The 15,150-nt window shown below is 41.3% G+C and overlaps 1 protein-coding gene across 1 annotated transcript in view; it reads left to right on the top strand.

The window, feature by feature from the left end:
- The window catches only part of FREM1 (FRAS1 related extracellular matrix 1), a 792,938-nt gene that overhangs the window by 466,407 nt on the left and 311,381 nt on the right, over positions 1-15,150 (top strand). The window contains exons 20-21 of the mRNA XM_078675906.1: positions 7,606-7,802; positions 8,456-8,681. Coding sequence (XP_078532032.1) covers positions 7,606-7,802; positions 8,456-8,681 — 423 coding nt within the window. The remainder of the gene's footprint in view (positions 1-7,605; positions 7,803-8,455; positions 8,682-15,150) is intronic.

Genomic DNA, 15,150 nt, shown 5'->3' with positions numbered 1-15,150 from the left:
GTGACGCATCTACCTAGATGCGTCACTTTGTAAATATGGCACAACAAGGCGCATTTTTTACGCCACTGGTGCGTCACAAAAAGTGACGCACCGGCGGCGTAAAAGTGACGCACAGCCTCATAAATGAGGCCCCAAGTTTCCACAACTCCACCACAAAACAGACATAGCTACCCTTGATCAATAAAGTTAAATGCTGTCTTGAGAAATGTACACATATATTTTTCAGATATTAACATATATTCATGTTTACGTACAGGCAATGAAGATCGTTCTTTGTTTTCTAAAATATAGTCAACACTGCTGAAAATTATCCTAAGATATTTTGACTGTATTTAATGTGGGAAATAGTTGTTGATTATGGTCTAAGCTGGCAATGCTTTGCATTTATGTGGAACCCAGGTAAAATAGATTCCTCTGCTACTAATACTGTGACCGATGTCTCTGGAATGGATTTTCCCTTGTTGGTGTCAGTGCAGCAAATATAGTGCACACCAACAACGTGGTAGCTTTACGCTCACAATGTTAACCTAAACAATGTAGCTCCAAGTGTTTTATAAAAGTGTGGAAAGTTTCCCTTCCTACACCAGCTTTTAAGGGGGTTTTAAAGACCCAACATTTTCACACCTATAAATGGTTTCCAGGTGAGTAAAACGCATTGTGCAAATGTTCATTTTCTCTAGTGTAAAGTTTGCAGATTTAGGTTTAAAGTAAACGGTGTATGCACGGAAATCGACAAATACCATAAATTTTCCTGACAGATGCCTAGAACATAGATCGTAAACATATACTTTCTATAGATGTAGGGTGACACATGGAAGTGTATGACTTTATTTTGTGAATCGGGTCAATGTGAGTATTCTATCAAAAAGTCACAAAAGGGGGTTGAATAATGCTACAAATCATTGCTACCTTACCACCATTTCTTATTTTCACCTGTCTCCAGTTCTTCCTTCATCCACTGGATGGCCTGGCATAGGGTCTGATTATGAGTGCTGTGGGGTGGATGAGATAATAATTGCGTCTGATAAAATCCTACAACAAGGTGTTCAGAAGTTATTTAGTGCGATAATTATCACCTACATCGAGTTTTGGTTAAGATTGGGGCATAACAAATGCATGTTGGTGCCTTCCACGCCAAAATCTGCCTATCCCAGTATTTTCTGGGTCCTTTCCACCCTCTGCAATATTTTACTTTTATCGCGTGTGGTAACTATTGGGTGCATTAAATATTGCACTGCTTACATTTGTGATCCTTGTGCACATGAATCTCTTATTTACGGGTCAGTTGTGATTGGGCCAATAGTCTTCTTTATTCGTATTGCATCATACTCAGCCATGTAAGAATGTCATGATACAAATTCCTGCCCTTTTTGGCATTTGCTATTCTCACTGGTAAGGACAGGAAGCGCTATTTGTGTGCATGCTTTCCCAAGCGGGCACTGTGCAGTCCTGCACAACTAGTTGTCTCTGGGGATCCTAGAATAAAAGCCTTTATAGGCAGAGAGCATTCATTTTGTACGGTGTTGGGGCTCCTCATAGAGGCAAATTATTTATATGTTAAAATTGGGTTGAGTTTTTTCCTTTCATTGGGTTTCTGTGATGAGAAGACACACAATCCACTTCACCAAAAATACTTTGTATGTTTCTAAACCTCCATCAGTTGTGGCCACTTTGGATAGTAGAGCCTTCTACTGCTTATATAGGGTGTTCAGAGGCATCAGGCAGAAATAATAGGATAGCTGGCTCTGAGTTCCACCCCTCTTAACACTGAAGGGCATGTTTTTTCAGTGTCCACAACTGCAGGTTCTGTGGCGCCTTCTTCTGCACATTGCAGGAAAGGAAGGTCCAGCACTGAAGAGGGGCAGCTGAAGGTGGTATCACTTGGTGCCACACTGCTTTTTCTGGATCTGTAGAAAGTACATTGAGCTGTGTCTTCTACTGGATAGTTGTGTCATTAAGCCTGTGCAACAGGCAATGAGGTGACTGACAGTTGTTGCAAATCCTTTTTAGAGTAGAGGAGACATCATTCTGCATTCAGCATTCATCCTCCTAGTCTACTGATTGCCCCACCAGGAAGGAGTATTTTCATCAAATGATGGTGGAGTGATCATTCTGGTCCTACCTATTGGTTAAGTCGTGAAGCATTAGAAAAAGAGCATATCAATGTGTTTGGGAATCTAGGGCCTGATTACGATGGCAGATGAACTTTAGTCCGTCCGCCATGGATACAGATTTAGGACCGGCCACCTATGAAGCTGCCTCCCCACAATCCTAATCACAATGTGACCGCCACCATGATGGTCGCATCACCAATATTTTACATTTTGGCAGGGATGCAGTAAGCAGCCCCGGCCACAATGCAAAATAGAGGGAGCAGACACATACCTGCACAACATGGCAGACACATCCCTGCACAACATGGTGCCTGCCACATGGGGCAGTGATCAGGGCCGGACTGGCTACCGGTCAGTTGTGTGTGCTGCCGAGCAGGGGGAGGATTTCTCCGTGGTGTGAGCTCATTTCATTGATGGGGACCTGCGTGCGCTGTGATCTAAAAAAAGCAAAACGAATTTCATTTTGCACACACAGGTCCCCATCAACGAAATGACCCCCCTGCTCGGCAGCACACACAACTGCCCGGTAGCCAGTCGGGCCCTGGCAGTGATATGTAGGGTGGCACCATTGGTGCCGGCCAGGGTACATGTCCAGGCATCTGGAATTGAGGTGGGCCCGTTACGGGCCCCCAAATCCGTTTCCACCATTTGTTTTGCTGTGGTTTGTCCGCCGCAAAACGAACAGAGGAAAGGGATATTATAGTCCCTACGGCGGGGCCTGCAAAGCACCACCACAATTTTGGGCTATGTTTCTGTTCCGACAGGCGGTCAGAAATGGACCGCCTGTTAGATGGGTGTCGGCAGTCTTTACGACCTCCACGCATAACTAACGATACCCCGCCATCATAATATGGCAGGGGAAAACAGCAGTTCGATGGCGGAGGGCCCGCTGCCCACCGGCTGGTGGTGGCATGCCCTCCGCCATCGTAATCAGGCCCCTAGTTAGGAGCTTACTGCAGGCTGGAATTTTTCTTACAGAAGAACTTTAATTTCAATGGTTTGTTGGTGGAGCTCCTGCATGCGTTGATCTTTGTAAAGGCACTTATAACCGTACCATGTCAGGTGGTCTAGCACCTCCATAATTTATTTATTTATAATTTCTCTTCTCAGCTCAGTGGTAAAGGTTGTTTATCTCTTGACTTGCCTTCACCTTAGACCCCATCAAAAGAGAGAAACACGAGCAACCCGGAATTCCTGGGGAGCTAGGCATGGAACTGATGAAGGTATATAGTGGTACCCTCAGATTTAAATTGGAAGAACCATTACATTTCTAGGGTGTTGCCTGTCCTTTGCAATGAACGCCCTGAATAGATTAAAATTACTAATATCATCGATTTAGAACAAACTTCATCTATATTTATTCTCATCAATAATCACTAGATTAACATGGTGGTGCTCCATGTGACCGCTTAGTGCGCCTTCCGGGAGAAGAACACCTGTATCAAATGCTCTTTTCAAGGAAAATGCATTTGCACTCACATACCAACACGCTAGTTATGTCTCCAGCCTTCTTTCAACTGTACGTCAAATGGCCACACTCACTGCTCAGTTCTGGCCCAAAGGTGCAGTCACTCTACTGATGATGAACTAAACCAGTATAGATCCCCTGTTCCCTGCAGTTTAAAGATCTTTCCTTTACAGCAGAACTACGACGGTAGGTTCCTACATGCCATTTATGCTAAGCTGAGTCCCATAATTTGGGTGATCCCTAGGTTCAGGAAAAGCTCCTGGGGCGGCAGAGGCTTTCTGGTCGGTACGACCAGACTCTGGAACTCCCTTCCCCAAAGGTCAAAAGATGAACCTCACCTGCTGTCTTTCAGGAAAGCTCTAAAAACATGGCTGTTTAATCTCTGACTCTGAATTAAATCGCTATGGCACTTCTTACCGGATGAGCTAGTGCCTTGACACTTTTGGGTAATTGTATTGCCTTTATAAATCTCTATTTCATTTCATTTCATTTCACTATATTTTTAATGGGGGGTGGCATGCCTCAAAAGCAAACATTCTACCATTACAGCCCCTACCCTTCTCTGCCACATTATCAACCCCTCAGTAGTTCCACTACGATTTATGTAGCTTTAATCACACATTAGTGCATATTTCGTACCTTTTTAGCCTAGCAAACGAATACTTGATTGTAGCATTATCAGTGAATGAAGGGAGATGCAGTATCACAAGACATTAATAGTTGGTAGGGTTTTGCAGCCTGCAACCTGCTGAATTTTCAGTGTGCATTGCACCAGGATGCTTATAGGTAGTGTTCTGCAGTATGCAGAAAAATAAAACACCAAAGGCGGACCTGTTAACCCCACCTTCCACGCAGTTTCAATCATTTAAAGTCTGGTGCACTTCATTTCCAGTACCAGCCGTTGTGTGATACTGCTGCTGAGCGGAACCAAATTCAGAAAGAAGTGGAATGGTGCACCCAGAAATATAACAGTCCACAAATGTTTGGTTTTGTTTAAAAATTATTCTTTCTTTATTTAATTCTCATGTAATGTGCAAAATATCCATTAAACGAACATCCAGCCAACACGTTTCATTCAAAAAGACTTTTGAACTTCATCAGGGCTTTTTTTTCTTAACAATCATTAGACTTCTGGTTCATAGATTGATATTAACAATTTCCATGTTCATTGGTCCTATCAAGCAAAAAGTGATTCAATGATCTCCATATTATTAAGCCAAGTCTGGCAAGAATTTGCAGCTAATCCAATATTACATAGAGCAATAGTGTTCCCCATATGATACCTGAATCCGTATCAAATTCGGTCTTCAGTGCCTCTCCAGTGTTCTACAGTATTACTGGATTAGAAAGATGCAATACAAAAGATCTCACTAGTTGGAATTCCTACTGGTAACATCACTGAATCTCCACGGTGCAGTTCTTACCCCATGTTGTCACTAGGTAATCTTTTGTAGCTTAGAAACATTAGTGATGACAACACCATAGTTGTATTAATATCTAGTGTAGGTAGATACCACTTGTTGCACTGAACTGTTCCAGTGCAAATTCCCACTTCCCTGAAGTCTGTTAGTTTGAGCTTTACAGCCAGTGCTATTTGTTTCCCATGAGTTGAAGGACATGACTGAATAACAAAGGTTCGGCCATTCCATACACACCAACCACACTTCTCTGTCCCCGTGCAACAACCCCTTATTAGTTCCCCTGCTGCCTTTTTCACAGTTCAACTATTGGATACAACATGGTTTACATTGTCAATAAGGTAATTGAGATATTACAAGACCAGATTAGATTTAATTTCTGAGGCATATGAGCAATATCCTTTCAGTTACATGTTTCAAAGGATACACTGTCCCCAATACTTCAAGCTAACAAAAGCAGAATCAGTGGAATGCCTGGTTCACTAAGCAACATTTCCATCTGCTATTTCTGGCATCATCTCTAAACCAGCATGGTTGCAGTACTAGAAGACATTAATATGTGGTGGTTTGTGGATTTATTTGCAGAATTACACTATGCACTACAAGAGGCCACTACTATCTGTCATTCTGCTGTACTGATGGACTACAAAGATGCATTAGTTCAATGGTGCAATAAATATTGCAAGTTTATACTAGGTGGTGTATTGCAGCCTGGATTCATTGCTGCATTGTGGTGGTGTTAGTAGCAAATGTATGTTGCTAAGTGGAATTCTGCCGTTTAAAAATCATTTCTGGGGTATTAAACAATGCTAAAAGCCTTCATCTTACATCTGCAGACAGAAATCTCCAGAGAGAGACTTTGGGTCCACAGAAGTGGCAATGTGGTCATCTGGTTCTGCATCAGCAGATACAAAGGTGGCACACTTGGCGTGCAGGAAGGATTATGTATCTACCTTGCCCAGGACAGTGAGCAAGCATTGGCGTAATTGCAACAACGGCATTCGTGCATTGATTCTGCTGGTGGTTGGTTCTCTATGTGCAGTATGGATTGTCAGGCTGAGACTTCAAAGGAAGGAATAAAGTGGTATGGAGGATCAGGCATTTCAGCTCTCTTCTTGCACCTATCATACAAGGACAAGACCAATTGTTCTATGACAGAGGGGGTGGTTAGAGGTATATTCAATCCTAACAAAGAAGCTGGTCTTCCGAGTTTGTGCTTTCAGAGCGTCTAGAGCAAGACGGTGTTTGGCTTATTTTCTCTGAAGTCATTTTCTACTCATATATTAGGGAGCTCAGAGAGGAGCATGATCTGGCCCAACAGTCTGATTCACCTGTTTTTTATCAGGTTGATTGCCCCCCCCACAGATTCATTTTGTCCCTGATTGTTGCTCTTTTTTCTGTAGCTGCTTTTTCAAATTGTATTCTTCAACTAGGCAAATTATGTTAGTCCCTTTCTCTAATCTGTCTCAGGGTAGATTTAGTGTTTTGCTAAAAGTCAAAGAGACACTTGACACTTTTTAAGCGTATGTTTAGCGCAGGATGACACCGTGGCGGAGTCACCCTTTTATTTTGAGAAATCACACAGGAAATAAGAAAGATCTTCACTGCACCCAGTCCTTTACAATTCATTAGCATGGCTAGATATGCAAGGGTTTATTTAATAATGTGGTTGTATTTATTTAGCATCCCTAACATTTTGAAAAAAATTGTTTTATGAAAGAAACAATTGTAGTACTGACAAAAGCGTGCAAACACAGTTAACACAGAGCCAATGTGATTTGTTTTACAGTGGATAAGCTGTGCCAGTTGTATGGCTATCATTGATGAAGACTTATATCAATGTTAGTCCTTGTGTCTATCTACCAAGACATACAAGAAAAAAATACATTATTTGTATTGTTTTGATTGTTGAAGCTGGTTGTTTAAGAGAGAGAAAAATGTACCTTCTAAAAAAAGATTGCTCAAAGATCTGCTGTCCTATTCAGGTTTTCCAGGTCTATCCACGTCGACAGCTAATTGTCACTTACTCATTAATAGTCTATGGATAGTGTTTTTATTGTATATTCTCATAATGGCAACTGGTATATAAAAGACAAGAATTGATTGGCAAAGTTCAGGCAAAATGTGGTGCTTTCCACTCTTTAATCGTCTAACAACAAGACCCAAATGTGTTCTCCTCCTTCTGTCCTTTAGTGCATGTCACACTCTGAAGAGAGTAGACCTATATCCTCCCTTATCTAGATATCACTGAACCAGAGCATTCCAAAGACTAGCTAATCTGAAAATCTTTTCTCCACTTCTGTCAAGGTGCTGGCTTTTCTTACCACAGGTCCATACTCTTTTTCACTAGTTCTTTAGCAAATTACGCTACAGTTTCTTCAGTTGTATAACTTCGCCAAAGTTTCATGTTCATAACATAAAGTAGCCTGTGCTTAACTAATAACTCAGAATGCTTATTGGCTAATGTAAATGACCTTTTATTCATCACCCCAATTTGAGTTTTCCACACTGCATTGAAATTCAGGTAACTTGGAGAGTCTCTGTTGGGTAAGGTGTATTTTTATTGTTACTTGTTAATGTATTTCATGTCTTTTCTTCTCACTAGCTGCATTTCAGTTGAAGGACATGAAGGCATTGCACATAAACTATGTGCAGTCCAGGCACATAAGGATTGAGCCAACCAGCGACCAGTTCCTGATTTACGTCAGTGATGGAGCTCATCGCTCTGTGGAGTTGCCATTTTATGTCATTATCAACCCAGTCAATGATGAAGTCCCAGAGTTCCTGGCAAGAAATATCACTGTAAGGAAACCATTCAACATTTTCTGTTTTAGTGTTTTTACCTGTTCTGTGTGCAATCTTTTAGTTCTAACGTTATCTGTATCAGATGGAAGTTAGCCCTCACCCCAGACATTCCTTCAACCAAAATAAAAATCCTTAAAGGGACACCATCCTATCAGAATATAAATATTTTAAAACTACCATGAACTCTGCAGCTCAAAGCATTACAGACCAATGTCTAATCTTCCATACCTCTTACTGCAACCGCCCTAAAATACAGGTAGGCAGGCGCCTAGCAATGGTCTCAACCCATCTGTTGAGTGACTTGCTCTCCTGGCATGTGCCTCTCCCCCTCCCCAACCCCAACCCCATGAATCCCTGTCTGAATGCTCTCAGACTAACTGATTTTCAGTAATTTAAATTATTATTTAATTAAGTAAATGAAACATGACCGTTTACGGCAACATTTCAACTTTATCATCATAAAACTGTAGCAAAACATGCATTGTTAGCGCACAACACTGTTCAGAAAATCGCTTTGTCAAACAAAAGAAAGTTTGAATATTTTCTGATTTTTGAATGGAAGCAAGGTAAAAATAGTATATTTTCCACAATGCCACATGAAGTCCATTCTCCCTAAGATTTAAGACTGTATTTCTGGCTTTTCTTTCCAGGTTCTGGAAGGACAAATGAAAGAACTTGATCCAGCGATAATAAATGCTGTGGACTTGGACGTTCCGAGGAATCCTTTGATGTTCACAATAACGGAGCCACCACAGCACGGACTTGTTATGCATGGAGTGTACGGCAATGACATCACCCGCTACAAGCGGCTAATCAGCAGCCATCAAAAGCATGGACTTCCATTGCATGACTTCTCTATGGACCATCTAAAAAATGGTGTGTATTTAGCATTGAGTGTGCTGATGCTTCACACAGTTGCACAAGAATAGCCAAATTAATGAGTGTCTAGAAAAGTTGAATTCTAAGTTTTGCACCTGAAGTCTGAGTAGTATACTGCTCCTTGTCCTATAAACATACACTGTACTAAACAGTACCATCCATTCTCTTCCTGGTTGAGGTATTTGTCAAAAGGAATTAATGCTGACATAAAATCAAAATCAGATCATTAGATTAATTAAAGTGTGGGCTCTCCATAATGAGATCTTTAGCCTTGCATTGTCATGGGATTCATCTATGACCTCCAATATACTTGTGCAGTCAGTGTACTTTACCTCATATATCATGCACATTTCAATCCAAGGGCTATAATTATGGCCAAAACATGCAGTGCAGTGCAGAAAGTCACCTTGTTGTGCTGCACAGCATGAAAGGGAAAGGGCTGGAATGAGCTGTATTTAAGGGTATACAACCTTTACAACGAAACTTTTACAACGACCTACCATTACAATGCAACTTTTACAACGCAAACTATTACAACGCATTGCTCTGGGGGCGCTCTAGGATAGGGAATAGGTTCATTTACCATCCAATAACCTTCCCTACTATCCACGGGGACTGGAGTTGGAATAGTAAATTAAACTATTCACTATCCAGCACCCCAAAGCACTATGCGTTGTAATGGTATGCGTGGTAAAAACTACGTTGAAAAGGTAGGCGTTGTAAAAGTATGCGTTGTAACGTCATACATCCGTATTTAAGTCAATACAACAAATTCCTGCCTTTTCCCCTATACTGGTGCCCTTTTGGCTGTTCAGCTCCAATGCAGGCACCCTTGCACCATGGTGCAAGGTTGCTGCTGTTGCATATATAACTGAATTTTGTGCAGAAAGCGCCAGCTTCCTGCACAAAAACAATCCCCTGAGGCTTCTTCCTCTTTCCATGTGTATGGGTGCTGCAGATTGCAGCACACATCGGGGAAAAAACAAGGAGAAATAAAGATATAAAGATATCTCTCCTTGATACTCCTCATCTGGGGAGGCAAATGTTTTGGGTGTATTCCCAGGTCTACCACTTCTGTTAAATCTGGGATTGCTTCTCAATCCGTGGATGTTGCATGGGAACACTCATTGAAACGGCTTCCTGGCACAGGGTAATGCAACTCATCAATGTGCGCTGTGTTGCATTACTCGAGTTTTATGAAGCCACTCAGGGCCACGCAAGGTGGCCTTGCGTGATTCATAAATCTCATTATTAAGATGCGTCCCTCTTGCACCATGTTGCATGGTGGAAGCGTGACTCAAAGGGGCTTGTAAATATGCCCCCAAGTCCTTGCATTTCTTTAACAGGGTTTTCACACAGACAGACGTTTTCCAAAAAGCACAGAGGTGGATGATACATTTTGGAGATTCCTGAATCAGTATACACCCCAGCACATAGTAATCAATCAATCAATCAATCAGGGATTTGTTAAGCGCACTACTCACCTGTGAGGGTCTCAAGGCACAGGGAGGGGGAGGGAGAGGATAAGCAGCTTCGGTCAATCAAAGAGACAGGTCTTGAGGGTCTTCCTGAAGATGTGCAGAGAGGGGGCGCGTCTTATGTTGACCAAGAGCTTGTTCCAGGTCTTGGCCGCAATGTAGGAGAAGTAATTCCCATCGAAGTGTAGGCAGTCTGTTGTACAGTGGGCAATGTTATTCAAAAGAAAATACAAAAGGCATTGAGTTTACAATCTTTGTTCTGGCAGCATTTGATTTAATTGCTAGTTGATGGCTGAAGTTGAATGTAAATACCAATTGTGAATCTCAGTCAATTCTTTTTCTAAATAAAGAAGAATAAACCGTTCTCCAGTGAATATGAAGAATGAAGCACATCCAAGATAATATATTCATTTACACTGTCCCCAATATTCTTTTCACATTATGTTGTAATTGCGATGGGTAATGTGACCTTCTTGTTCAGCTCTTTGTTTCACAAAGATGTCAAATCTCTGTGAGAGTATACATAAGTCAATCAGCTAAAAGCTGCCAAGATTCAGTGATTGCTTTCTGAGTATTAACTACACCACGCTCCAGACAACCCACAACTCATACAGCACCAGGGAGCCTTAATTTTGCTGCTACAAAATAAGATGCATTTTTCTAGCACGCAATGTTTATTCACATGGGGAGACTCGCAAACTCTTCTGTTGCTACATCTTTTACGCATGAAATTTCTTTCCTTTTGCCCTTTTAAGGTACATCGAGGTTGTAGAATGGTTCCATCAGTATTACATTTTGGTTCTTCATATTTTGACAGCCCGTCCACTCTCAACAATACCTATTCGATTTGCTATCTGCAGAACTGGTGTGCTTGATTCCACATTTCTTTCGCTTATTTAAGCTACACTTAAGTGTGCCAACACTCATGTGAATGCCAATATCCTAGACTCTGCTATATTAAAACGTGTCTTTTTTTAAATGTTTAGATCGTGTGGCAGGATGTTTTAATTTAGTGCCATATGTCAGAGCAACTGTCATACTGTGAAGAAACCCCTCTCTCTCCCACCACTGAGTACCACAGTGCCAATATACCAGTTATGTGACAGTGCACTTTATAAGTAATCCAAATAAATAAATAAATAACAGGATTTGCAGACATTTATACACCTACGTGAAACTTGAATAGGGGCAGGAATGTGGAGGGGTGTGTGTGGGGGAAGAGGAGGGGTGGCTTTACTTTAGGAAGTTATGGTGAAATTCACAAAGTAATAATCTAGTGGTCATTGAATTGCATGCCCAATAGATTTTATAGCCCAACTTTATAGAAACATTACTCCTCAAAAATTTCCTGAACACCCCACTTTTAAGGCCATGTAGAGAAAGGTTTTTCCTCCCCAAAAATGTTTTCCTGTGAAGAAAATAGAACATACAAAGCTTAATGTACGAATGCAAGCTTTTTGCAGTGCTGACTCCTGCAGATTCAATGCTACGCGGAAATTTGATGTGCCATGCCATGTGGACTGTGCCTCCAAAATCCTGTCCATGCTTTCTATGTGACCTGTTTATGGTATTAGGGTAGTTTCATCTGCAGTAACGCATCCTTCACAAACCATGTGGCCTGATGACAGTAGCAGCCGCGAACTGGAAAAATAATGACCATTTCCTGGAGAGGAGCAAGCCTTGTGCATTACGGTAGAGGAAAATGACTGCAGAGGCAAGAACCATCACAGGTCATACTTGTTAGTGTCCTTATGCAAGACAAGCCACTGCATAGCGATTTAATCTATTTGAAAAGTAAAGTGCTGCCCCAAGAGGTAATACTGCAGTTATTCAATGTCCTAATTTGGATCAAGGCTGACCTTCTCAAGGGTAGAATAGAATAATTCATGCTGGAGAAGCCTATGGCGAATGAAAAGGATTGGTGTGCTCCATCTGAGAATTGTGATGCCACAGCCCCTAAACTCCACCCCAAAGGTCTCATTTCATAATGGGAAAAGAAGGGAGATGTTGGGGAAAAGTAATAATGGCTCAGATGTCATGGTCATCTGTAGGGTATTAGTAACCACCAACAGGGGCAGCCCTAAGACCTGAACCTGGGGCAAAATAAAGACTGGAATCCTAACAAAGGTTCAAGTTGGATCTCATAAGTAGTGTAACATGCAAAGTAACAATACCAAAGAAATGAACAGAAAAATGATAAAGTCGAGAGAAAAGGGACAGAAAGAAAAAGGAAAAGGAAAGAAATATGACAAAATTCCAGGAATAAAAAAAAATAATAATAATTATAACAAAAGTACCTGAAATCTTTTTATTTTTATTTCATGCTGTGGATTTATCATTCATAGGTTTTTAACTTTTTTGGTTATTTCCCTGGCTATTCCGGTATAGGAAATATTCTCTTTCTATATCTACCTCTTGGTTCTTATTCAGTACCTATTTGTACGGGGTATTGGCACTTCTTTGTTTTACTTTTTGAACACTTGTTTATTCCACTGATCTTTGTAACAGCGTTCGAATTTAATACTGATCACAATCACGGGTTCTTTAGATACTAATTCCTTTTGGCCTTTTCTCCTTTTGAAACTGGTTCATTTCTAGTTAATTTTATCCATCCTTCGTTCTCGATTTGGCTGGAATGACTGATCTTGTGCTATGATGTGACCCCAGCACACAAATAATTTTTCAGATACCCCTTTGTTCATTTCTAGACTTTTATCGAATTTCCAATTAGAAGCTCTTGTTTTTCCTGATGATGAACATCTAATTCTAATATGGTCGAAACAAGATTGACGCCTGCATGTGGCCCTGATTGAAGAGGACGCATTCTAGCTATGTGTTGTTTCTGTCTTGTTCAAATCAAATATATGTAATTTTTCCTCAGCCACCTTTTTATGTTTACACAGTATATTGTCTTTATGGTTGTTTGTGTAAGTTGTTGAGCATATATATATATAATATAATCGAATCCAAGAAGGGTATCACTTGTTTAAACGTTTTTAGGTACTTTTGTTATAATTTCGAAAAGAAATAGTTTTTAAAAAATCCTGTAAGTTTGTCATATTTCTTTCCTTTTCCTTTTTCTTTCTGTCTGCATTTTACACTACATATGAGATCCAACTTGAACCTTTGTTAGGATTCCACCTATAAGGTATGACATGCACTCTGTAGGGCTGCACCCCAAGAACTCCTATTGTGAAACTGATTTCTTAACAAGTTATTATGGAGGATTTTTATTATATAATGTGGGTATATTTTTAAGTGTTTCATTCTTCATGTTAGGATGGTGAATTGTGCGATTTTCCATAGTGTACTCTAATGTTGTCTTACTTGTGGTGCGGTCACTACATATTTTGAAGGATTCTCTGTGAGGCCCACCAGGTTGAATGTTCAGAGAACAGTTTCAAGGGGGGTGAGATCTGTAGACCAGGAAAGAATGATGAAAAATATGTTGTCCATTCATTTCTACAGAATTTCCTTATTCTGTCCATTAGCTTTGACATGTCGCTGATGCTCTGTGCAGGTCAAAAGGGGGCCCCTTAAAATGAAAAAATGCATCTCTGGTGAAGAAAGTTGTTTTGTGTCTGTCTTCTGTTCGAGGTGGTGCTTCAGAGTACTCTTTATTTACATGGATCGTGTATGGAATAGAAACCAGAAGAAGAGGCTTTCTTTACTTGTTTGACATCTATAAAATTGAAATATGATTAACAAAAATCATGGTTTTGAAAAGCCTGATTATAACTCAAAAACTACTGAATGGATTTACACCATTCCATAAAAAGTATGCCTTCTGAGTGAAGTTCTACAATCATGCCCAGTTTGGAGTACAACCATTCAGCGGGTTTTGCTGTAGCCATCTACAAAGTTTCCTGCAGGAGACACATTTTTTGTGGATCCTTCCACATAGACCACAGATGTGGCCAAATCGAACAATGCCTTTTCAGTGGAAAGCGTGGCTGAAACATAACTGCAATTGGCAACTGTGAGAAGTTGGCCTGGTATATGATGCTCACTAGTTCTAGTGATCACCTTGTACCATGCCAAGCAACCCTTATGGTGCAGGTTGTAAAGTCAACCTTATAGACAAGCTATCCTAGGGGTAGCATGGACTAAGCAGTCTTAGGCTAAACTCTGTAAAGGCATGTGAAGCAAGCTGTTTTACCATACACAATCCCCTTGAATACCAAATGAAAGGACACCACACAGATATATATTGAAAATATATATAGATTTATTTCTCAAAAGATACCCTATACTCTTTATGAGCACAGAAGCACAAGCGTTAAAACAAAACACAGTTAAAATACACAAAAGTTGCACGAATATGGATGAGCCCTAGGGATCACCTAAACCATATACTAAAATAGTGGTATAAGGACCACTATGGGGAAAGTGAAGAGGCCTAGGGCCTGGGGAATCGCTGGAGCTGTTCGGGACTAACAGTGATGAAGTCGGGAAAGGCCCGCGGGACTCGGGTGCATTGCGGAAAGCGCACGCAATACCAATGCAATGTCAATGGTGCGTAAAAGTTACAAAGTTAGTTAAAAAGGAACCTTCCGAGTGACCTAGAGGAGTGAAACTTTAGACACAGACCCTAGAGGTGTGTACCAGTGTGGGAACACCGGCGGAGCTGAGTTACCTCACCCACAGGAAGCGGGTGCATAGGGTCGAAGTAGTGTCGGGTTTCGTCACGCTGGTCGATGGTGCTTGGAGCTGAAGATGCTGCAGGCGGCTCGAGGTGAAGAGTTCCGGTGGATCCAAGGGAGGATCTGAAGTCGTGAAGACCTGAAAGCAGAGGGGACAATGTTCAAAGTCACTAGCCAGTGACTACCGTGGAACCAGATTGGAACCAGGCGATGTCGGGTGCAAACAGGCGTCGAGGTGTAGCTTCTCTCTGCAGCCACGTGAACACGAGGGGTCGAAGACGTCCAGGAGTCGGTCACGAGCTGTCCCACGCAGGCTTCTCGCTGTTGGCGGTGACGGCAACCGGA

Source organism: Lissotriton helveticus, chromosome 2_1 (assembly GCF_964261635.1).
Source record: "Lissotriton helveticus chromosome 2_1, aLisHel1.1, whole genome shotgun sequence".
Taxonomy (NCBI): Eukaryota; Metazoa; Chordata; class Amphibia; order Caudata; family Salamandridae; genus Lissotriton; species Lissotriton helveticus.
Note: the sequence above shows the minus strand (reverse complement) of the source record. Positions and strands in the feature narration are given on the sequence as shown.